The 24,569-nt window shown below is 36.1% G+C and overlaps 1 protein-coding gene across 2 annotated transcripts in view; it reads right to left on the minus strand.

Moving 5' to 3' along the window:
• The window catches only part of UGGT2 (UDP-glucose glycoprotein glucosyltransferase 2), an 89,577-nt gene that overhangs the window by 35,552 nt on the left and 29,456 nt on the right, over positions 1 to 24,569 (minus strand). For both annotated transcript variants that reach the window (XM_040584397.1, XM_040584398.1), the window contains 11 exons: positions 19,426 to 19,517; positions 17,703 to 17,853; positions 16,598 to 16,717; positions 13,947 to 14,032; positions 9,739 to 9,874; positions 8,044 to 8,175; positions 6,458 to 6,622; positions 5,884 to 6,007; positions 5,705 to 5,803; positions 3,816 to 3,910; positions 957 to 1,163 (listed from right to left, as the gene is read on the minus strand). In XM_040584397.1, coding sequence (XP_040440331.1) covers positions 957 to 1,163; positions 3,816 to 3,910; positions 5,705 to 5,803; positions 5,884 to 6,007; positions 6,458 to 6,622; positions 8,044 to 8,175; positions 9,739 to 9,874; positions 13,947 to 14,032; positions 16,598 to 16,717; positions 17,703 to 17,853; positions 19,426 to 19,517 — 1,407 coding nt within the window. The remainder of the gene's footprint in view (positions 1 to 956; positions 1,164 to 3,815; positions 3,911 to 5,704; positions 5,804 to 5,883; positions 6,008 to 6,457; positions 6,623 to 8,043; positions 8,176 to 9,738; positions 9,875 to 13,946; positions 14,033 to 16,597; positions 16,718 to 17,702; positions 17,854 to 19,425; positions 19,518 to 24,569) is intronic.

Raw genomic sequence — 24,569 nt, forward strand, 5'->3', positions numbered from 1 at the left:
CAACATCATCCAGTAAAACACATAACAAATCAATATTCAAAGTGGGGAAAAAAATGCTGGAATTTTGCCGTGCTTACAGTGGCACTGTGCCTCACCTGTCAAAATTATCCTGCTATATGAAACTATTGATATGTATTTCTTCATTACAAATATATGGACCAAGCAAACAGATTAATTCAGATACAATTATTATAACAAAATAAATTAGTAACATGCATAGACTGCTTAACTACATTTACATCTTTCAACATTTATTAGACAATTAAGTAAGAGCATGACCCAAGCCAGCTAATTAGTTTTCCAATATGGTGCCAGAGTTCTTAGTCTTCCAAATCTTCCTATTTAGAAACACTGAAATTTACAGCTCCTTCTGAAACAGAAACTGTAGTTTGCAGCTGTTATTTGATAACCCAGCTCCACTCTTTGTATGAACTTTGAAATCAGCAACATTTGTATTTTAAAACAATGAAGTTTCATAGAAACACAGCAGAATGTTGGCCAGAAGTATACCATGCTCATTAACCTCAACCACTTCAGTCTGTGCTTATTACTGCTCACAGCTGCAACAGCAAGGTAAAAACAGTTACTTCTGAAGCCTTAATTCTCAACAAACATTAATATTATAACACATTATATAAATAATATAAAACATTATAATTTGAGAGCTACAGGAAAAACTAATGAACAATTGAAAATGAAATGATTTTGGCCTCAATAATCCAGTATCTGTACTCTGTATTTTTTGGTACTCTATTTTTTTCCTTTACTTTAAAGAAATTCTCTATTCTTCCATCATATAAAAGTTGTCAAAAAATCAAATCTGCTTGAGCAAAAACTGTATAAGGATTATAAACCACATAGCATTTGATCAAACACTGTTACTCTCAGCAACATCTCCTTACAATAAAGAATATGGAAAGTGAAAAAGAAAACAGTCTAATTTAGTTTGCACTCACTGAGATGAAGAATTTAGCAATTTTAGTTCCAGCAGCAAGAGATTTTGCTGTCTCTTCCTTACTGAGTTTACTCAGGAAACTTTTTAAGTTGCTGCTGTTTTGCGTTAGAAAAGCGGTCAAAATTCCTCTAGCAATGGCTGTGTTATCTTCCTTTATTTTTGACGAAGGATTGTTCAAAATCCCAAGTCGTGTATGACTGCTTGTTTTCTGCAAAGAAAAATAAGAATACACAATTTTACAGTTCAGTCTGCTGTTACCTAATGTATTCATATCTATTATAACTCTGTAAAATGCTTTGAAGTTCTGTAATTTTCTTGCAGCTATTTGTCTTTAGAAAACATGTATCAATACCTAATTGAGAACTTAAACTAGGAGTAAAAATGTTGTTGGTAAGGATTTACCTATTCTGCAATACCAATTTTAAATAGAAGATGCTTTTTTTAATAGAAAAATTGCCTTTCAGCATTCTGCAGAAGTGTATTTTTAACAAGACATACACAAGTATTCATTTACAGACTTCAGAACTGATTTTGTACATTTTGTTCTATTTTTCAAAAACTATCAAACTAGGCATAAAGTAAATCCAAGAAAATTTGTCCACTTAGAACTTTATTCTTAATCAGCAAGAAAATCTTTCATTTGCTAAAATCAATGGTGTCACTTGAACCTTACTAGACTGATGACTCTAAGGTAGTATCAAGTAGCATCGCTACCTGAATTAAAGATAAATGGATTCTACTGCAGTAAAGACTATAAAAATAAGGAATGAAATCACTGGTATTCAACATATTTAAACAGCAAACTTTAAAATGCAGCCCTTGAGAAAAAATTTTGTTAAAACACTTATCTAAAAAGGTTGAAAATGTGTATCTTAAAGTGTTCCTGAGAAGCATACTCTTGCTGGCAAGAAAGCGGACAGCATACCAGGTTAAATTAGGAGACATATGGCAAGCCAATCAAGGGAAGGTCTTACTCTCATCTATTCAATACTTGTGAGGCTGCACCTAGACTTCTGTGCCTGGTTTTGGTCCCCCTCAGTACAGTAAAGACATTGAGATGCTGCAGAGGCTTCAGCAAAGGGCTACCAAGATGGTCAGAGGCCTATGAGGAGGCACTGAAGAAGCTGGGCTTGCTCAGTTTGGCAAAAAGGAGGCTACAGAGAATCCTAATAGCAACGAACAAAAGTGGGAGTGAAAAACATGACAGGGTCAAACTCTTCCTGGTAGCAGCGAGAAGTATAACAAGGAGTAATGGTCACAGATTTTGGCTGTCAGGGAAAACTACGCTAGGAAGGCAGTGCAACAGCAGAGCAAGTTGTCAAGGGAGGGGACAGAGTCACCTCCTTGGAGATTTTCAGGACTCCTTCAGACAAACCTACAGCTGACTGGATCTAATGATGGCAATAATCCCACTTTAAGCAGGAGGCTGAACTAGATGACCTCCAGAGGTCTCTTTCAAGTAAGACATCACTATTTTTTTCAAATGAAGTTAAAATATATTAGCACTTTTCAAAATACTAGAAATTAGTTGGAATAGTGAAAAGTGAGTTCCCTTCGGTCACCTCCTCTCCCAGATTCTTGCATGTTTATCTACAAATGCCCATGGCACGTCACGCGCAAGAAGTGTCTGTGCAAATTTGCATCTAGCAAATTCTACTAGACCTCGACCCAACAGACAAAAGGGACTGAAAAGGAGTAGAGAACCTCCATACAAATCAATGGACTTGAAAAAAATGATGGTTTTGTCATGAAACTTGGAAATTATTAAGACCAAGCAGTACATGAAGCTTACCTAAACCAAATCTATAAATTACCACGAAGATAACCAATTAAACTTCTATTCCATAGAAGATTCAGCAAACCTTATTAAAAAGATTTTTTTTTTCCTCATGTTTTTCCTAGCTTCTCCTCACTAACACATGAGGACTTCCCCAGAGAGTTTTCACTTACCAGTTGGGAGCTCTGGCATATCCTCCCTGCTGAAGGGGGAAGGGGCTGGGGCAGGGGAGGCAGCAAAAATAAAACTACAGAGAGAATACATCTGTCAAGCTTGGGCCACAGATCTAGCAGTCAGATAAATGAAATTGTTTTCCTGTAACAAGGACTTGCATTGCATGTTCGTCTTTGCAGCTTTTTTAAGCCTTTTTTAAAGACCTATTTGGTATTACACGCTCCCTGCAATGTACAAATTTTCTAATTCTTTTAGGGTCATTCCCATTTCATTCCTGATAAGTAAATCTAGATGTTTTCCCAATTTCAGTCTAGTTACTCTTCTAACCTCCCTGGAACTGATGGTTTTTTTTCTCATTTATATCCACATGACATGTACTTGCATACTTTAAATCCTATTATTAATAGTGAAGAACTTAAAAATAAGCGAACTCAAATGTTGATGATCCTCCTAGCATATCAGAACATAAAAAATTTAATCTGTCTCAGAAGCATAAAACAGTATGTGCAAAAATGGTCATTTCATGGCCACAGCTATACCATACAATAAAGAGAGCACTGCCTAATGGTTCACATCAACAGGCTTATCCTAACCTCCCTGGCCCAGGTAACATGCTAGGGTACCTCATGGGAGAAGGTCTGTAACTGGGAAGAATTTCACCCTTCTAACACACAAGCATTGTAGTTTGTCTCTTGCATCAGAAGTCCATGAACCAAATCATCATTTACAGGCCTGTAAGATGTCAGTGCTGCAGCAAAGTAAAGTGAAAGCAGTGTCTCATAAGGCTGCACCTGACCCACAGAAAAATTCAAACTGTTACAACCTTAAGAGTATAATTTTTGAATGCGCACAGTGTTGTTAAGGACATATTCATAATAATAATTTTAATAAAGACTTATAGAAACTCACCAGGCTTTTCAAGGCATTAGAAAGCAGTCGTCTCCCAGCTGGTTTATCAAAATCAGCAATAATCCAGACAGTAACAGCATACAATTTGTCTTCATCTGAAAACAAAAGATAATTCTGCTTTACATCCTGGAGAATCTTCTCACAACTAATTAATAATGAATTAATTCTGCTTGAGATTTTGAAGTTTATGTTTATGCTGGACTGCTGACTTCAACTGTAAGACTAATCTTTGCCAAATCAGAATCTTTTGCCTCTGAATGGAAATAAAATTCTGAGGAGGCAGTTTATCATGCTAACATGAGCGTCATTAAAACAACCAATCTGTTGTACTACTGAAACAAGATGGCTTTAAGTAATAAGTCGGCTCCAGTTAAGACCTGCTTTACCAGAGGTTTCTTGTGAACATTTGATGGAGGCTAGTCATATAGCCAGAAATGAAAAGAATTTATTTAGAAGAATGCATGAGTTAGGCCATTCACTTTCTCTGGCAGCAAAGTGAGAGTCCTTCATCCAAAAGCAGGACAGAATTTACCACTTCTGAACAAAAACTGGAACATACCAAATACAGTTGCAAGAGCGTAAACTACTGTATAGGTGTATATGCAGAAAATTTCCCTTTTTCCTGGTCTATGGCCTCCTGTTCTTTATTCTAGACAGAAGGGCAGTAGTACGTGAAAAATTCTGGGAAGTTATCTGTAGAAGAGTATCAGTCTACTCAGCTCTATCACATATCCCCTAGAAGGTAATGTGTATAGATGGGAATTGTACAAGGTTCTGGTGAGATTCTAGTAAGAGGTAATTATTAAGTGTTGCTGCAGTCTATAGAAACACACTGGGGACAGATTCGAAATATAGATTACAGATTAAAGGTTATGGGTTTTGCACAAGAGATCTGCATCTTAGAAATGAGCCTACAGATTGAAAGCCAGTCATCATTTAGCAGCTAGCTGGGATGGTCCTGTGGTTGTACACAGAGAACCAAATACAGTCAAATAGTTTTATTCTAAAGAAATGTAATTATATGGCATTTCTTTCTGATAATGGAGTTAAGTAAAACTATGTTAAAAATTACTGAAGAATAGCACTTTAAGAGGATTATTCTGTCCCTTGATGGACTGAAGTAAATAGGTAGTTGTTTAGCAGCTGTCTAGCAGTTGTAACTTCTAGAAGTTCACAAGGTACAGACTATTGCAAAATTCCATGCAGTAATATGCCCCCACTGTTGTAACTCTACTTTTTGTCACTTTTTGTAACTGTACTAGTTGTAACTAACTCCAAGGGAAAGTACTTCTATATGCAATAAGAATATTTTACATCAAAAATACTTTAAATGTACAAAAAAGTGTTTCAGCAAAACTTATAAATCTGTGATAATCCAACAGAACATACATATTTTCTACAGAAAGACAAAGCTTCCGATATCAAAAATAAACTAGATGAAAAAGATACTGAATGCTAGTATATATGCCTAATTTTGATACAGATATTACAAAGACTATACATTCTTCACTTGATAATGCTGAAACTGAGTCACTTGAAAACTATACTCTTTAATATTCTCAAGTAAAACATATCAGTATAGACTAGTCTGTGGTTGAAGCTACAGAAGTCTTGCAAAGCTTTTTAACTTCGTAACTGTAAAACAAAAACAACTAGCTGTGACATCCATCCCATTTCACAACTACAAAATCTAAAATAAATACCGTGTTTATTACAGTTTATGTTTATAATATTAGGATATGATCTGGCTCCTGGAAGATGATACTGAAATATTGGGAAATGTACTCATTTACATGGGTCCTTGGGATACTGACTTACTTGGGATATTTTAGTGGCGAAATTCAACAAATTGTAACACTTCCCCACCCCCTTACAGAAAAGGAATATACCCTTTTTTGTTAAATATTTCATGTTGTCTGAAATTACAGCACTTTTATCTTGTGAGTCCAAAAAGGAGAAAGTAGAGAAGTCTTCCACATCAAATGGAACTGCAAAATGCAAACCAGAACATGTTAGACTTGAAAAACAGGACAATCATTACAATAGTCAGTCAGAGAAAAGTAGTTACCAGCTGTGGATCTGAAATGTATGTATCTTCTTTCTGCTGCAAGAATAGAGGGGTTTATACGGGAAACTACATTGTGCTGATCCATAAGAAAATCCATTGCATTTATATGATCATTTAACAAACCCTGTAGTAAGAGGAAAAAATGTTTAAACCTGTACTTTTATGGTTTCAAGACAAAAAAAAGACCAAGTATTTGTACAATCTTTCACAACTGATCTTAAAGCTTCTATATACACCAAGTTATGGATGATAATGTCAAGTCATAAATTTATAAATATCACACAGTAGTATTTCAACCCATCAGACACATTTTTCAATGAACTGCAGTACAGTCTCAGTTTCTGATTGAAAAATTCCATATAATTACTATATACTTAATTGATCCTTCAATCTTCTATCATCTAAATATACTATTTTAAAACCATCACTGCAAATTAATGCAACAATATAATTTCAGTTGTGATACTATTAATTTCAAGCTATCCCATTATGAAAAAAATTATATATAAACATGACTCAGACAATTCCCTGCCAATTATTTCATCTTGCATTCATTCAGAAATGTTAAACATACCATGAACACTGCCCTCTGGAAGAACCCGGTGGCATCAATAATCCTCTGAAGAATAACTGTCTCTAACTCTGCAGCATCCATCTCTTCCCTCTTAAAGGGTACACCATTAAACAGAGCTTGAGGCAATGGACCCAGGCCAGCCTTTTTATAAAAGGTTGCTCCTGCCTGATATCAGAAATATCACAGGATTAAATAGACTGTGGCTGACTGCAGCAAAAAATGAAACTAATATCAGGAGACAATGTACCCCTAATCTTCAAGCACTACTCCCTGTCATACCTTCTCATGACAAGACAGGAAATGTTTAGAATCAAACAGAACACAGGACTCTTCTCAAACAGAATGGCAAAAGAAATTAGATATCTATGTATGGTGTTTTACTTTTGCTTTATCATCTTGCTAGGAAATATTAATTTATTTTGCCTAACATTCTTAGCAAAAACATTATGTAAATAAAAATAAAAGAAATTAAAAAATTGGAGAAAGGCCTTAAGACAGTCATCATTTCAGGTGGATCAACCTAGACCTTTTCCCCAAAGAAAGCACCCCAAGAAAACCTCAAAGGGCTTTTATGTTCAGAAGCCAAGACATATTTGGTAAGAACAAGCTGATCTTTCCTCAAGCAGAGAAAATCCAGTGAGACAAACAGAAATAAAAATGTATTGTAAGTTAATTCCCTCTTCCTATTCTGCAGCCTTTCAAGTTTTCTTTCAGTGTCACTTTCTGGATAGCCACAAACTCTATGATAGTATCTATGCATCCATCCTTCTGTCATCCCACTGTCTCCTCTCTGATGTTTATCTCACTCTCATTGACCCTGCTTGTACAGGGGGCCTTCTACTGGTCGCTGGCTGTCTGTTTTCCTTCCTTTAATATCCTCTGTGGGAAGCTTTCCTCCCCTAAGTGTATCCAGGGTAGATTCAAACTGCCCTTTATATGAAGCCTCCATGCAGCTCACTGAGGAACAAGCAGCACAAGGCAATCAACACCTTTTTTTCTGGCTGCCCAGATGGGCCTTTTAACAGGGGAAAAAAAATACATTATATAACACATTTTAAAGGGAAATAAAATAAAATGGATGGCGTGTTTCAGAAACACAAGTTTGTATAGATGACATGGCTGAAGACATATGAAAGAAAACTGGTTTGGTATCTATTTTAGCAGAAAATAGACTACATAAACAATTATAGCTAAAAATGTGTTTTCTCTATAGCCTTTACATCAAAATCCGTAGCTGTCTTTCCCAAAGGAAATTATAACCAGGAAGCACAATTAAAAGAAAAAATGATTCGCCCTAGAAGACAGGCTTCAGCTCCTCACCCAGAAGACACAAGTAAACTATTTCTGCAGTGAGAGGCCCCTTGACATTGTGATCCTGAATGCTGCAGGCAATAGTAAATTTCATTAGTGAGAGCAATAATGCAGGAACCTTTTCAACATATCCACTAATGACTGAATGGTGGCTGAAGAAAAAATTGACTCAAAGCTAGTAAATACAGTATCTTTACCATTTTGCAATCTTTCAGTTTAGCAAATGCAATGAATTGTGTATTGCAGTACTACTTAACACTTTGCTCGTAACATACCTTCCTCCCTTCATCGTATTCAGAATGAACATCTAGTATACTCTGAGTATCAGCATGTGGGTATTTGCTTCTAAGAACATCTTTCACATGATTTACTGTTAGAACGTTTCCATCATTCACTTCACGGTACATCTGTAAAAATTATAACAAAGAAAAAATTTAACAAATTTTCAATAATAATTAAACCCAATTAATAAAAGTAAATAGACCATAAACCAAGTATCCTGTTATAGGTCTCTAGTGAATTTTGTATTGGTTTACTTTTATATTCCTATATTGCAGGTTTTATATTGCTTTTGTAATGATCACCATCGCACGTAGGCACAATTTTTCATCAGAGCACTGTTCTGATTAAACTATTGTTATACCTTTAGCCTAAGTCTGAAGTGGCAAAGGAAATACACTTACGTGAGCTGAATGTGAAAGGTTATTTCTCTCCACCGATTAGAGAAGGAATCTAAATTCTTACTATAAACTACCTAACCACGGGTAGTTGCCTGAAAATGTATGATATGAATACTGTAATGACTGAATCAGTCAGTGATACTTTTCCCTACAGTGATTATTTTTTGTTACCAACACTATTTTTATTTCACAGCATAAGATTTTATTCCTTTCATCAAACATACAAAAGATATTTGAAGTGAAAATTGTTCAATCCGTTCCTTTTCAAATGAGGAATAACACATTTCCCTCTATATCTCTGAATATCTCAAACCTGTATTTTATTGATTCCAGTTTTGTTGTCTTTTACTTATATTTATAACCTTCTCCTTTTTATATTAAGAAACAAAGTAAATAAAGGAACGCAACATTTTAAAAACCATATTGTAAATTGATATTGTGTGATCTGGTCACCGATAACAGTCAGGCATGTGTGTCAGCTCCTAACACTTATAGATTTCTGTTTCTCTTCCAAAATTCTCCTAGTTACTTCAATTACTTTCATCTTAAGCTCTCTGAGAGTTTGTTCATGACATTAGTTTCTAGGCACTGAACAGAATAATAGAAAACAAAAGTAAGAAAAAAATGTTATTTATTAATACCATATCCTCTGATATATTTTTGCTTGTAGAGTCTTCATACAATACTGCTCACTTTATTTCTCTCCGTTCATCTCTCATCTCTGAAATTCCTGTCTTTACATGAACCTGCATTCTCTCACACAAAACTCCCGTCTCATTCATCAAGCTGCAAGCCTGAAATACTTCTGTGTTTTATACACCCATGAACAGCTCAATCATGACCAAAAAAGAACTTTTCTTACTCTGTTTCACTTTCTACACAAGAGAACAACCAAGGGCTTTTCAAAGCTTATAGGATTTCCCAAGTGATATTAAAATGCCAGTACTCCAAGAGATACAGAACATGAAGACAGGCACATGATGTTAACACATATAATACAGAATCATTTTCACAATAAAATACTAAAAACTGTAAGGCATGCATCTACCTTTTTACATTCTTGAAGGCAACCTGTGGATAGGTAAAATGACAAGAGCAAGATTGTTTCTAGAGGAAGAAAGTATTTCTGCAAATCATTCTATAGTATATTAATGCTATACTTGTTTTTAATACTTTACTTCCATGTAAACTAAATGCAAATGTATCATGTTGTCACAAGGCAGCAAAGTCCTAACTATACAGAAAAGTTGTAAGTTTTAAAAAAAAGTGATTTCTTGTGAAAGAACTAACATTAATTATCGAGTTAAAGGCTTGAGAGGTGTCAGATTCCTCTGTAATGTAATTAAAAGTTCTCCACAGAGCTATTCCAGCATCTTCATTGCCATCAATTTCTTCTTTTGTACTTAAAATGAAAACAAGTCCAATTCTATAAAAAACCAGAAAGATCACGCATTTTAGAACAGTATCAGTTTCACACACATTCTAATACCACCATAGAAGAACAAGATATTTGCGTTCAAGTAGTATGTCCAGCATGTAGGGATGAATGCTCCCATGACCTTGTGTGGTGACACTGAGGATACCAGCTGCGCAGTTTTCATCAGATCTCCTACATTATGCCTAGATTACCAATGATGTACTGATTTTGGATATGCCTTTTCTACCATTTAAAGCTAACAGCACTGAAGATTTCTGTGAGTCATTAAGATTTACTCACAGTCCTTTCTCTCCTTACCTGTCTGAAGGTTATGACATACTTTACATTCCTGCCATCATCATTTAATGGCTTGAGTCTTTCTTTCAGTTTGGGCATTGTCTGCCTTTTATTTTTCCTGAAATAGTTGTCTTGACTAGCTGCATGTAGACTGCTGGCGTCTTGATGTCCTGTCATCAATACATGCTCTTCTTACTAGCCCTTCTCTTGCCTTTTTTACCTCCTGGGGCTTCCCCACCCTCACATCGCCATTCACACCAATTTTAACACACCTGCTACAATTCCCTACATTTCCATAAATTAAAAAAGCCCCAGAAATATGAGACTTGATAGGAAAAAATACAAGAAGTCCAGAAACCTCTTTGTGGAAACACTATTTTGATACTGTTTTCATTAAAAACCTGGATTTACCAGACCACACTATCTTTACAGCATAAGCATAACAGAGATTTGGTGTTCTACAATAGCAGGGGAAATTCAAACCTAACAGCCACTTGTTTGTCTACTCAAAACATTTAAGTTGAACATCATCATTTGCACACATAACTCATGAAGATGTCACTGAAGGGTTTGTCACGTGCTCTCGATAAGCCCAGAAGTCCAAGATACTGACGTGAAGATCATGTTCTCCAGGAACAGGCTCAGAGCAATAATACAACCTGATCAAACAGACTGCAAATAATGGCACAATGACTAAAGCGCAAAGTCTTTCACAGACTTAAGAACCAGGAGAGCTAAACCTGAAGATACTTGAAGTTATATACCCTGCTGAGAACCCGTAAGGATCCTTCTGGTCTCTACTACACTACTGGAAAGGACTTCTGATCATTGCAGTCAGTTCCACATCTCAGCTGCTATAGGAAAAGGACAAGAAAGATCCTTCCATTGAGTCTCAAGGGTCAGATTATGTGTACATCCATAGGTAGAACAGACAGATTCCCAAGAGGAGAAATATATGCCTATTCATGAACACTGCTGCCTGCATCAAGATATGAAGACTAGGAAGGTGGATCCTGCCAGTCACCTGGAATGTAGTGAGTGCAAAGCCATTGGAATGCTTCTAAGAATTTCCAAGCCTTCCACTGGTCTGGTATCAATAAATTTTCTTAGAAGAATAAATATCCTCCCCTCCACCCTTTGCACTTCAACATTAAGACTGCTTGCTTAATGGGAGAGAGGAACGGGAAGATGGCCAAACCCAGGTATTTTTATGAATCAGAAGTGGACATCTTACATAAAGACTTTGATGTTGCAGCAGTTCAGGGATCAACTTGACATAGTTTTCCAGAACACATCCTTGAATCATCCTGAGTATCCACAGATAATGCTATTCATGCTAGGTCTGCAGCAGAATCCTCTCCCATTAGCTGTCACTTCTCCCAAAACAAACCCAACAGGGCACAAAAAAGCTGCTCCATGAAAAATCCCTACGGAATGAGCTATTCAGCTTTGTTTTCCTCGACATTTACTTCATGGCAAACCTAACAGTAGGGGTGTCTCCAGCTACCAAACTGCAATGAAAAACATTTAATAATGTGCTAACTGGCTTACACAATTGCAGCCATCTATGAAACACAGCTGTATAAGTTGCTGCCTATTCCTGACTACACATATGACAGCACTGGATCATGTTCTATATGCAGCAGTTGGTTGAAAGACTGAAAATTATGCCAATCATGGAAAAGAGGTAAATTGTAAGACAGAAGAAAGGAATTACAGTCTTTCTAAAGGAGGATCACAGACTCAAATCTGGCTTCTGCTACACAAATCACTGTGCATCTTGTAAATATTTCCACAAAGCATATAGCTGCATCATAGCTGCTACAACATGAGACTCCCCTACTGATCTCATCATGCATTGAGCGCTACCACAACAACACAACAATCTGCCATGCTAAGCCCATGTTTCAGAAGACCTTCATATTTCCAAGGGATAATTCAACGAGCTGATTTAGGAAGTTAGCTTTTCATCTGGATAGCCACTTCATATTAGATATTCTAAGACTATAAAAACAAAATCTGTCATATCAGTATAAAATTATTTAGACAGATGTTCAGGACAACCAGGTGTGCATCAGACCAAAGGACGGAGGAAAAGCAAGAAATGCAGCAAGTTGTCTAAAATATATATAAATAATAATTAATGCATAAAGATGTGCCATGTTCTACAAAATTAATTGCTTCTCTCATTTTTTATATGTCATTATCATAAATAACTTTTCCTGAAGTCCTGTGTCATCTGAGTGCCATAGGAACATTCAGCAAGCAAAATATTGTATGACAGTACAGACCCCATGGCTTTTCCACATCTTGAATACTGTGTACATGGCTGTTGCTCTTATCTCAGAGAAGCTATATTAATACTAAGAAAGTTCAGAGACGGCCAACTCGGAAAACAAAACAGCCTTTGGAACAGCTTCCAGGCAAGAAATAACTAGGAACCTGGAGAAAGAAATGACAGTGGTCAAATATGGCAAAGCTTTATAAAATGATGACTGGCATCTAGAGAGGGGGAGAGACTGCTAAGTCTCTCTCCCAATTAAAAGAGTTACAGAGACAGTAATTGATGCGATTGAAAGTCTGGCTCAAAACAAATTAAACAGTTCTTTATAAACCATGTTAAGTTCAACTGTGAAAACACTTGGAAAAGGATACCATGGGTGGTAGCACCTTAAATGAATTCATGGGGAAAACAGAACTTTATGGAAGAGAAGCCTGTTGAGGGTTGCTAAATATTTAGAAACTACACCTTAGTCTGGAATTTTTTTGATCTCCAAATACCTGACAGCCAGGCAAAATAGCTGGTTGCCCTGTTCTTCTTATCATCCCTAAGCAGCTATTGCAGACTGATTAACTTACATGGTCTCTTGGTCTGACTCAGTTTGGCTGCTTTTATACTGTTTATGTATCAGAAAAGGCAAATTAGGTTCTAGGCTATATTCTTCTTAAGGACTGAGAGTTGTCTCACAGGTAGTGGCAACAGTGAGAAAACGCACACATAAACTAGGTTTTGTCCTCCATTACTTTTTTATCATTGAATTACAAAACCCAAAGAAAAACAAAACAATGGTCAGAACTAGTAAAATTTTAAAAGAAAATGGAAAATCTTTAATTTATTGAGGAAACAAAAAAAAATTCACAGGAGGATTTTAAATACTTAACATGGAATTCATCCTACTGGACCTTGGGTCTAGTTTGGACAACCTTCTTTTTTATAAGCTGTGGAAATAAACAGACACTTTTGAGAGCAATTCATTTTTTCTTAAAGTAAGCATCTCAGATCAACCAGATTCTTCCTCAGAAGTGTCTATTTCTCTCAAAGGACAACTACTTCAGTCTCGGACAACTGATTTTTAGAAATTCAAAAGCTGGTGAGGATAATCTTATTTTGGTGTAAGTATTTATATAAAAACAAAATTAGGTAAAGCAACCTCAGTTGAAAGAACTAAATGAAAAAATACCCTCAAATAGTGTTTTACTTAAAGAATATTTTACTTAGAATGCAACTCCACATGGGCATCCAGTGGGACTATTTGACAAGATAATTTTTTATCAGAGTTCTGCAGTTCACTTTCCACACACAGAGGTATGTTACCCCTTGCAACTTGTTTGCTTAAGAATACTTAATACTCAAGTAAGCTTAACACAAGAGAGTAATCAATGTGTCTTATTAGAATGTTGTTGCATTGGACTTCATTTGAATTCATATCTTTGCCTAGCAGAACAGAAGAAAAAAGGAAGGCAACCTTCTTATCTTTTCTTCAAGATTTTCAGTTTTCCTTACCTAAGTGGTACATTATGATGATAGAATAATTCTGCCAGTTTTATATAGTCACCTGCATCTTCTTGGACTGGATCAACAAAAAGTACCTAAAAAGATAAAACATATTATACATGCAATATTTATTCTTTATGTCTGCTTCTATTTTTTTTAGTCATAAAATCTAATACAAGAATAGAAATTTCCAAAGGAGCATTGCACCCCAACTGTTTTCAATTTCCTAGAGCATTCATTGTAAGAAAACATTAAGAATATAAATGAAAATAACTTCAGAATTAATGAACTTGGACCAAATACTGAAAGCAAGATTTAACCATTTATCAAACTTGAAACCAGGTGGTATCACTAGTCTCCTTTGATACATTCTGTGCCAATACTTCCTTTTATTAATGAAGTTGGTTATTTCATTAAAAAGGATCTAATTCCAATTCTTCTATTAGTTCTTTCAACTAACTCTTCTGTTGTGAAAAAAAAACAACACTAAAATAAACAGAATATATTGATTTAAAACTTTAATTAAAAAATGGAGTACTGAGAAAGAATTCTTCCTTCCAGTCTCACATATCTTTGTATTCACTCTTTCACTTACTGTAGCTTGCTTGCAGTATAAAATCAGATCTTTCAGGCATGCACAGAATCTAAAACTAGGATCTGTCTGCATAGGTAGATTATCTTTATGTAGATTTAATTATGACATTGGTACCTTGTTTATTCAGCTTTGCACTGCAACTCCCCTTAGAATTTTTTAGAATAATTTTGCTAGAGTAGCTAAAATGCAGCAGAGTAATTGTAGAAATTTTGAACATTCCCACCTCCTCAGATCATAGTTAAATGACATGTTGTAGATGTCTGTAATATAACTGTTATATACATCTATGCCAATATTTAACTTTGAATACATAATGCAATCTACTTCATATTACACACGTCTTATGCTTCATTCAAAACTTTTAATTACATATTGCTTATATTTTGGTTGTCTTCTCATATACTGAACTTTGTGTCACTTGGAGCGACCACATCAGTGGACAAGGGAAGAACTACAGATGTCATCTATCTAGACTTCTGTAAATCCTTTGACACAGTCCCCCACAACATCCATCTGTCTAAATTAGAGAGGTATGGATTCGATAGATGGATGAATCCAAAGAGTAGTGGCCAAAAGCTCAACGTCCAGATGGAAATCAGTGACAAGTCGTATCCCTTAGGGGTCTATATTGGGCCCAGTGCTGTTTAATATCCTCATCAATGACAGCGGCCTCAATTGCACGCTCAGCAAGTCTGCAGATTACACCAAGCTGAACGATGCAGTTGATGTGCTTGAGGGAAGGGATGCCACTCAGAGGGACCTGGACAAGCTTGAGAAGTGGCCCCGTGTGAACTTCATGAGGTTGAACAAGGCCAAGTGCAAGGTTGTGCACTCAAGTCAGGGCAACCCCAGTATCAATACAGGCTGGGGAATGAAGAGATTGAGAGCAGCCCCACGGAGAAGGACTTGGGGGTACTGGTGGATGAAAAGCTGCACATGAGTCAGCAATGTGCGCTCACAGCCCAGAAAGCCAGCTGTATCCTGGGTTACATCAAAAGAAATGTGGCCAGCAGGTCAAGGGAGGTGATTCTGCCCCTCTACTCCACTCTAGTGAGACCTAACCTGGGGTACTGCATCCAGTTCTGGAGTCCTCAGTATGGGAAAGACATAGACCTGTTGGAATGGGTCCAGAGGAGGGCCACAAAAACTGAGGGCTGGATGACCCTTCCTATGAGGAAAGGCTGAGAGAACTGGAGTTTTTTTAGCTTGGAGAAGACAAGGCTCCAGGGAGACCTGATTTCAGCCTTTCAATACTTAAAGGAGACTTACAAGAAAGATGGAGAGAGGCTTTTTACCAGTAGCAGTGACACAACAAGAAGTAACAATTTTAAACTAAAAAGGCATATATTTAGATTACCTATGAAGAAACAAGTGTCTTGAGACAGCACAGGTGTCATAGGTGAACAGGTTGTCCAGAGAAATTGTGGATGGCCCATCACTGGAAGCAGTCAAGGTCAGGCTGGATGGGGCTTTGAGCAACCTGGTCTAGCTGAAGATGTCCCTGCTCATTACAGGAGGGTTGGACTAGATGACCTTTACAGGCCCCTTCCAAACCAAACCATTCTATGATTCATACAACCACCTTTCATAATTTAGGTTTCAATTTAAAACAGAAATAGCTGTTTCCTTAGCTTACTAAGGGACACAGAATGCTATGCACAGAGGAAAAATTAGGCTATAAAGACATCATAATTAGTATGCTTTATAACTTAAACTTTTTTTGTACTTCAACTCACCACCTCTAAAACAAGAACAGTTATCATTACTTTATCAGTAGTGTACTAAGAAAAGAAATCATTGATAGTAGTGAATTACCTATACGTAGCATGGAAAGGAACAGAGAAGCTCCTCACAAAACTGTGCCCAAGCCTGCTTCTGGAAATCAGACTAATGATCACGTATGGCTCACAAGACTAAAAGATTTTCACTATCAGCAGACTCACATAGAAAACATGAAATTCCAACCCATCTTAACAATGAATACAGCATACATATTTTTCAATGAATTGTCTGTCCACATATCAACACATATAGTATGCAAAGAAATAAAGTTCTCCAAACTTACCAAGTTATATAAATTGCGTCTAATCTGCTGTATAACTCCAGGAAATGAGGGTTTTAGCAGTTCCTGATAGCTTGCAGGCCATGTGCTATAGCTGTGATCTTGTTCTATATTATTAACCCACTAAAACAAAAAAGGCAGCCATTTAAAAAGTGCATTACACACTGGGTAAAATATGTATGTACAAATCAAGGTATTTTGAAACACATGGAAAGCCTGGAAATTTTCTTTTTGAAATAGTAACAGAAAATAGCTTCTAAAATACTTCTCTCTTTAATCAAACCATTCAGAGTTTTTATATGCATTACTTAATAAAACTAATAATGGATGGAAAAGGAAAAAAACACACTTGTATTCTGTATCAGGATGTGAATAAAATAATTTTTTCAAGTGTGGAAACTACTTTCACAATACAGAGGTCATAAGAAAAGATCACACAGATGTGTGTAACACAGCATAACCATCTTGTAAGACAATTACAGTATTATTATCTATAATCTGCAGCACCAGCACTTCAGATACATCAAAATAACTAATTAATATATGGCCAATTTTTTCTTCTACTGTTTTCTGTGCAAGCCTCAGCAAACAGAAGAGTGAAATACGGTTCTTTTCAGGTGAAGAAAATTAGTATTTTAGTGCCTTTTCCACTGGCATATAACCTTTGTAACAAAAACTGTATAAATTTTGAAGAAGGAAAAAAAGCAGAGCCAATGGACAATTAAAACCAAAATATTTAAGTTGTCCACTATTCACTTATCATACTCTTAAAGGACATTCAGCAGTCTTGCATAATACAAAGATATTACATAGCTAGATTAATTGCTGTAAAATCAAATTCTATAGATGTGAGTGTGCAACTACTCTCAGATACACCCTTCTTTTCTTATGAACACCTTATATCTTAAAATTTTAATGAGGTACAGATTAGAGAAAATTACTCCTAAAATACATTGAAAACATATCACTCTCCAAAACATTTTAAATTGCTTATTGATATATCATCTTATGTGTAGTATTTCAATTATACTACAAAAAAAAAAAATAGACTGCCCCTACGTGGCATTATCAAGTATGTTAATATTTAAATAAATGTTTAATTACTTACTATTATCGAAGAATGACGAATATCTAGCGCGTAGCTCTCATCTGTAGGATGTATATGCAATCTCATAAATTTATTCAGGATCTCCTCTTGGATTCCAAGTTCATGAAGGCCATACATCACTTTTCCTTCAAGTTTAAGAGTCTCTAAGATACTTTTTCAAGAAGACAAAAATGCGTAATGTCTACATAGAACTCTTGTTGTGACATAAGAAAAAATATTTCAAAGACTATTAATATAGTATTTTTAGTATTAAAACCAATTTTTATATTATCCTGCAGTCAAGTGTTTACAACAAAATCAATTAATAACACTAGATGTCTTCAACTTATTTCAAAACAGAATTATAACCGATTAAACAACTGTTTTGTTCATTCACACTTATTTTATATGAAGGAATTTCATCCATCTTCAGCAAGACATGGCAGAACAGCAAAGTGGAAGGTTGCTTGCTGCACTGTCCTGTCTGAGACAAACCCAGGCATGGGTACCCTAAGAGGACGCTTTGCAAGTGTGTAGAGAAACGGGCAGCAAATGATGGAGACACTGAAGAGCTCTAAGTCGTCATCGTGGCAGAAGCCTGAAAACAGCACGAAGGAAAGGCATAGCTACATCTCTAAAAGATGACTCTTTGCCAGAAGACCCAACAGAACTCTGGAAAATTTGTTGCAATCTGAAAATTCAGTATGAGAATGGAAACAAAACTGAAGTGCTCACCAGCAGAACACAGCAGGCAAGATTTTACAAATGCCTTTATTGCTATCTTGCTTCATTTTGAGTCTTCTCTGTTCCAACAGGTTTCTTCTAAAATATGTTGACATTAAACCTAGCGCTATCATTAAAAAGTGCTATTAATATTTCCATCATTAACAACAAAGAGGCAAGTCACTCCACCTCAAAACTCTGGCTGAGAAAAAAATTTAAGCAAAAATTCCAAGTGTAAATGTTAAACCCAATGCAGTTTAGGAATCTGCATGGAAGAAAAAAAGACATTTTGAGTTAAAAAACAGAAAATGAAAAACCTGTAGTTTCTGACAAATCATAGGAACATGAAAAAACCTCAGCCTTAGCATGAGTAGATTTACAGATAGTTTGCAGGCCACCAAAGACTATTTTGAAGTAGTTATGTCTGTTGACAACATTCAGAAGAATTCAAAGGAAAATGTTTACAGTTTGTGAGTGCTCGCATAAAAGAGGCAAGTCACACCCAAAATAATTATTATATAATTACAGAAACTGGAAAAAGATTTCTTATACCAAAAAGCATATTAGTGCTACATTAGCAAACTTCTAAAAGGTGGCCAGACACAGACTCAGAAACATGCCAAAAATAACCGAAGGTGTTGTATACCTAAATTTTATGCCTGCGATTTTTTTGTAATTTTTAAGAAACAGAGATGTGAAAGCACTTAACTTACTTTTTATTAAGTGCTCTTCCCAGCTTTTTATACATACACGTTGGATTCCTTCCATTTCCAAAATGATTTTACATGGCAAGTTGTAAAATTGTAAGTAAATTAGAGAACATATTTCAAGAGAAAAGGCTGTTTTCAACTACTTATACAATGTTCATACTCAAAGCAAAACCACCGTAAACCCGTATTTCCTCTACTGGAGCATTTCTTTTCCCCCAAAATGCAAGTGATGAGATTATCAATCACTATGAGCACAACTTCTCAGTATTATCAGTAATCTCATAACCTTCAAACAAAATCTACCATCTTACCTAAATGGGTCATGAAAATCCAGATCAATTTGAAGGCCATTTAGAAACAGGCGTGCTTCTCCGGGTTGGATTCCAAGTATTTCATGAAAATGCTGTAAAGTAAGTTACCACTAACTTATTTAGGTATACGTCAGCACAAATATGTATTTATAAATATATAAAAAACACATATATATATAAACCATTTACTTCTGCAAAAGATACATTAAATAATTTCCACATAATTTCTTCTTTTAGCTGAGTGTTTTTGATAAAAATACTGACAACATACTTCCATGAGTGCTATTTGACACACTTTCAATGTACAAATACCAATGAAAAAACCTGATAATTTCCCCCTGAAAAACCTACAGTGTCCCTACCTGTACAAGGGAGAGACAAAGACACATCCTTAATGTCTGCCAACAGAAAGTGAAGATACACACGCACAGAAATATGGCTTGTAATTTTTTGAAAAATGACTCCTACATATCCATTCAACAGAGACCTTACATGTATCCTTCAGACCTCCACTTGAAACTAGCTTTCTCGATATCTTAACATCTTTCACAACTCCAGAAATTGCGCAGTCGCAATTGTTACAGGGAATTAGGAAAGACAGACCAGAAACACACAATCCCATGTAACAAAGGGACCTTGGAAAAATCATAGATTGGAAAGGCATAATATAGCATATCCTTATTTTGAGAAGAAGGGAAAGAAATAATCCACAATAAACAAAGAGAAGAGGAAAGAAGTATTTGGGGAGTAAAGTACACCCTATTTTATTTCAGAGAGCTGTGGGGCACCACATTGTTCAGTCTATGGTGGCTGTAGCAAGGTAATGGGAGCAAGGCAGTAGGTTTATTCCAACTCACCCCATGAGGAGCAGTCAGATTTCCAGATCTGTCTTAATTCCCAATAGAGGAATGGAAAGCACGAAAAACATGCAGAAAAAAGCAAACTGAGAAAGATATTTTTTTTTCCCCATTTAGCTCCCACTTGCTGAACAGAGTAAGTGAGAACAAAAAACATACTTTTAACAAAAGCACACTTAGAGCAAGCAACTCAGCCTGCGTATATTATTCCATTTATAAGCCTGTCACTGAACAAATGAGAGAAAAAACGGGAAAACATTGAAAGTGATGTTGTATCTTTAAAGTATTGTGGCTATTTTCACACGGTTAAATGTAAATAGAGTCAAAGCTAACTGGTTTGTAGCATTACAAGAGCAACTCCACATGAGACAACAGTTTACTTGAAGCTTTTTGTAATCCAACGTATATGCATTCTACTCATCATTCATTGAAAAGGTACCACATTCCTTAGTAAACAAATATTTTCACAACCCAAAGCAAAATGAAAATATGTAATGGCACCTAACGTTTGCATATGAAAGACAGGGCTCTCCATGAAGGAAAAATGCAGCTGTGATAAGCTTAAGTAACACAGAAAGAATGCTTATGAAAGTCCAAAACAGCTTTTGAAATTTGTAAATTTAATTTATTCTAATAGTGTAACTTGAACCTTGTAGTGCTTTCATTGATTTTTTTTTTGTATGTAGATTTACAGAAGAGTAATATAATTACTTATGCTTACTATAAAGTATCTAAATACATACATTCAAACTCAGACATAATGTGAAGAATACTGTGGATTTGGGAGGGGCTGCATCCCATTAATGCTAAAAAATAACCAGATTTTTTTTTTAATTTAGTTATTATCTTCCATGACAATTTTATTAGGCATCTAAAAGATGGATGCCAGTGAGTTTTCAAAAATGAGGAGCATAAATGCATGACAGTAAGCTTCCTGCAGGAGATAATTTCATTACTTTCCTAATTCATAACACTCACTTTATTCCCAATCATATAATCACATAAATTACAGAGATGTGGGGGTTTTGTATGTCCTGAAACTTGGTTCACAAGAGGAAGGACTTCCATCTTCTTTAAAGCTAACTGCTGCTTTGGATTACTCTGGCCCAAGTGCAGGATTTCATATAAATCTCATGCAACCATTAATACAATAATTAGAAGCAGCAGCCGGTGTCTGGCATTTACATTTTTCCTATCACAGTTTTACACAGAATTACATGCTCTTGCAAGGACTCACTCTACACCTAAGCAGCCAAAATTCAAAGATGCCTAACAATGCCAAGTGCCTTTGCAGCAGGTGAAATTTCTGATCATTTTATCTACACAGAGTTTGATCCTAAGATACAACCAAAAGAGGCAGACAGGACAAAATTAAACAGCCAGACACACAGTGATGAAACTTCTCTGCACCAGGCAGAGAAGGACCCAAAGTCCTAGGTATACTTTGAATTTTTCTGTGGTTGGGAAATCCAACTTGGATTACAGTTTTAATAACCAGTGTTGTGTCACAAAGTACTGTGACCACAGAAAAATCTCCCTTTTAATGCAACTGAACTCACAGAGCAAACAATACATATGCAGAGGATTACAGTCTCAAGAAATCTTACCAGCATCCTTCAGAGCTCTTATGCAGATCTTGTGAGATCAGCTAGAACAGGCCCTCTCCTTGAAGCACTGAAATCAGCATTTAGGATAAGAAATGTCTTACCACTACTGAAAGCTTACTGGTCATTCCTGTAAGCCCAGATACTCATTTAAACACAGATACTGAGAAAGACTACAACTAAAATGAATGCAAGAACAATGAAAAAAATTATCAGCCACTGGGTATTGAAATGGGAGTGTAAAAGCTTTTCAAAGCCTTCAGTACGAAAAAAACAGCAGACAGAGCTGAGGCTCATCATACAAATACAATTTTGATGCTAGGCATTTGATTGTTCAGAAAAGCATCCATTTGCCATTAACAACTTGGATGGAAGGAGTAGTTAAGCATCCAAAACTAGAATTTAACACTGACAGTACTCCTGTAGTATCTTCTTGCTAAACTGTCAGCAAATTATTCCACTGGAAGTTGTGAGTTGCATTTAATGAGATTTTTTTGGTTTTTTAATCTATAGCAGTTCTTTGTGTATTTCTTAGTTAGGCATCAATTCATTACACCTAAATCATCACATGCCTTTCAACTTTTAATACCTTTATTTCCTCCCATTGCATTTCCTATTCAACTTTCATTATCTTGAGAGGGAATCATCCAGTTACACACAGCATGAGATTGTATCTCTCCTGCTGCTAGATGGATGTACTGCAGTTCAAGAACGCACATGCCAATTTATTGTGCTCTAGCAGCAGTGTTCAGGAAGTTTCCCAACTTTTATTGAACAGATTTTAGCTTTTAGCTGTCTAAAGGCCTACAGATAGGATGCAGTATGAAATGTAAACTTCGTGTGATCGGTGCTTAAGATCCTCTTATAGTTAATGTATTTAATAGAGTCACAGAATCATAGAAGTGACTCAGCTGACCAACCACATAGATATCCAATGTCATCCGTTCCAGGATAAGGCATTTTGGACTGGAAAGCACAGGTCAGACAGAAGGGAATGGATGTCCCAGTGGACACATCTGCCAGACCTGCGTGGCTATCTTGGATAGCCTGCGGCATCTCAAATGACTTCAGACATTCAGGTTTAGGCAACTCAATGGTTATTTTGCAGGGCATGATTAAGTGAGCTGAATTGGTTTTGATGTCCATTGACTACGTATTAATTGTCATAACAGGAGTTTAGATACCATGTAGATATGCCTAAAAGCAGACATATTAATTTCAAACCAAATTTTAGCTACTTTTCCTAACCCTTATATTTAGAAAAAACAGACAAATAGATCCTGATACACCTCTGTTTTGGAGTAGAGAAGTAGTTTTCGAATAAGCAGCTGTTTTTGATTTTCGTGTTAACAGATCTGCAATTTGAGAACAACACTATGATCATTCAAGCTTTGTTTTGCTTTATCTTACTATAACCCTAAGAACAAAGAGACACAGGAAAATGTGTACCTCAGCTGTATAGAGAAAGCAATGAAGCAAGGTACGGATACCCATTTGCTCCCTTGAGCAAAACCTAAGGGATTTCACACTAATGCAAGAAAACAAAGAGGCCTGCATAATGTTCAGCCCACTATAAGATCTCTGTGGAAACCCAAGAATCAAGCATTCACCCTGCACACAAGAAAACTGAAGGGCTCAAGACAGTGAACTGCTGGGATATGAAAAATGTATTCTCAATACACTGGTTCCACACACAATCACCTATGGACAAAACCAGCCCCATGTAACTGTTTCCATAACTGTGTACAAGGACTTAACACTTGAGCCTGTCACTGTCTGGGCTGGAAATACTCGAGACTGGAAAGCCATACATTAGTTTTGCATGGTGGGGAGCTCTAGTATTTATGTGAATTTTGAAATTTTTGCTACCATAGAGGTGACAAGCTCTTTACAAGAAGGCTGCATTAGTGCAACAGAGACATTGTGCACTTTCATTGTTCAAGAAGGTGGAAAGGCATTCCCCTGGATATACTACTCTTGGCAAGGCAAGAAGAAAAAGCATGAATGGATACAAAGCAAAACAAAACATGGAAATGCTGCAGCAGTACAGGAGTGCCATAAGTAAGAAACAAATCCTTTTCACTACAGTGGCTGGTCAGTCTTAACACCATATGAAAATACATGTTCTGAAGATCAAGATTAAGAACAGTGCTATGGATGTCATTTCATGTGACCAGTCCTAAAAGCATGGTGGCTAACATTTCATTTTAACACTCTACTTGAAAGAAAAAATCCAAACTCTCAACTGAGACTAAAAATACAACAGATGTCACGAACTCAACAAATGCAAAGTGACATCTCAGGATACATTTCAGATCACTCAAAATCATGTGAACAATCACTCCTTGCATCATACAAGGCACAAAAGACGCAATGCATCAAGGATGAAAATAAAACCACCATCTACCATAGATGACAATTCAAAATACCTTTCAGAATAGTTTGCATGTATGATTGATTCTGAGAGTGTGAAAAGCTCAGAGTTAGCATGTGCTGACCACAACATAAGCAGCAGGCCTAGATTCAACACCAAAGCTCTAAAAAAATTAACTGAGACCTATTTTGCCCTCACAGCTCACAATTTATGACCGAACACAAAACTCTGTAAAAATCATTTGGTTTTGCCTAATTCTGTAACATCAAAGTAGTACAGGAAAGGGTACCAAGAACAGCAGAAAGTGAA

The sequence above is a fragment of the Falco naumanni genome, chromosome 2 (genome assembly GCF_017639655.2).
Source record: "Falco naumanni isolate bFalNau1 chromosome 2, bFalNau1.pat, whole genome shotgun sequence".
Classification (NCBI taxonomy): Eukaryota; Metazoa; Chordata; class Aves; order Falconiformes; family Falconidae; genus Falco; species Falco naumanni.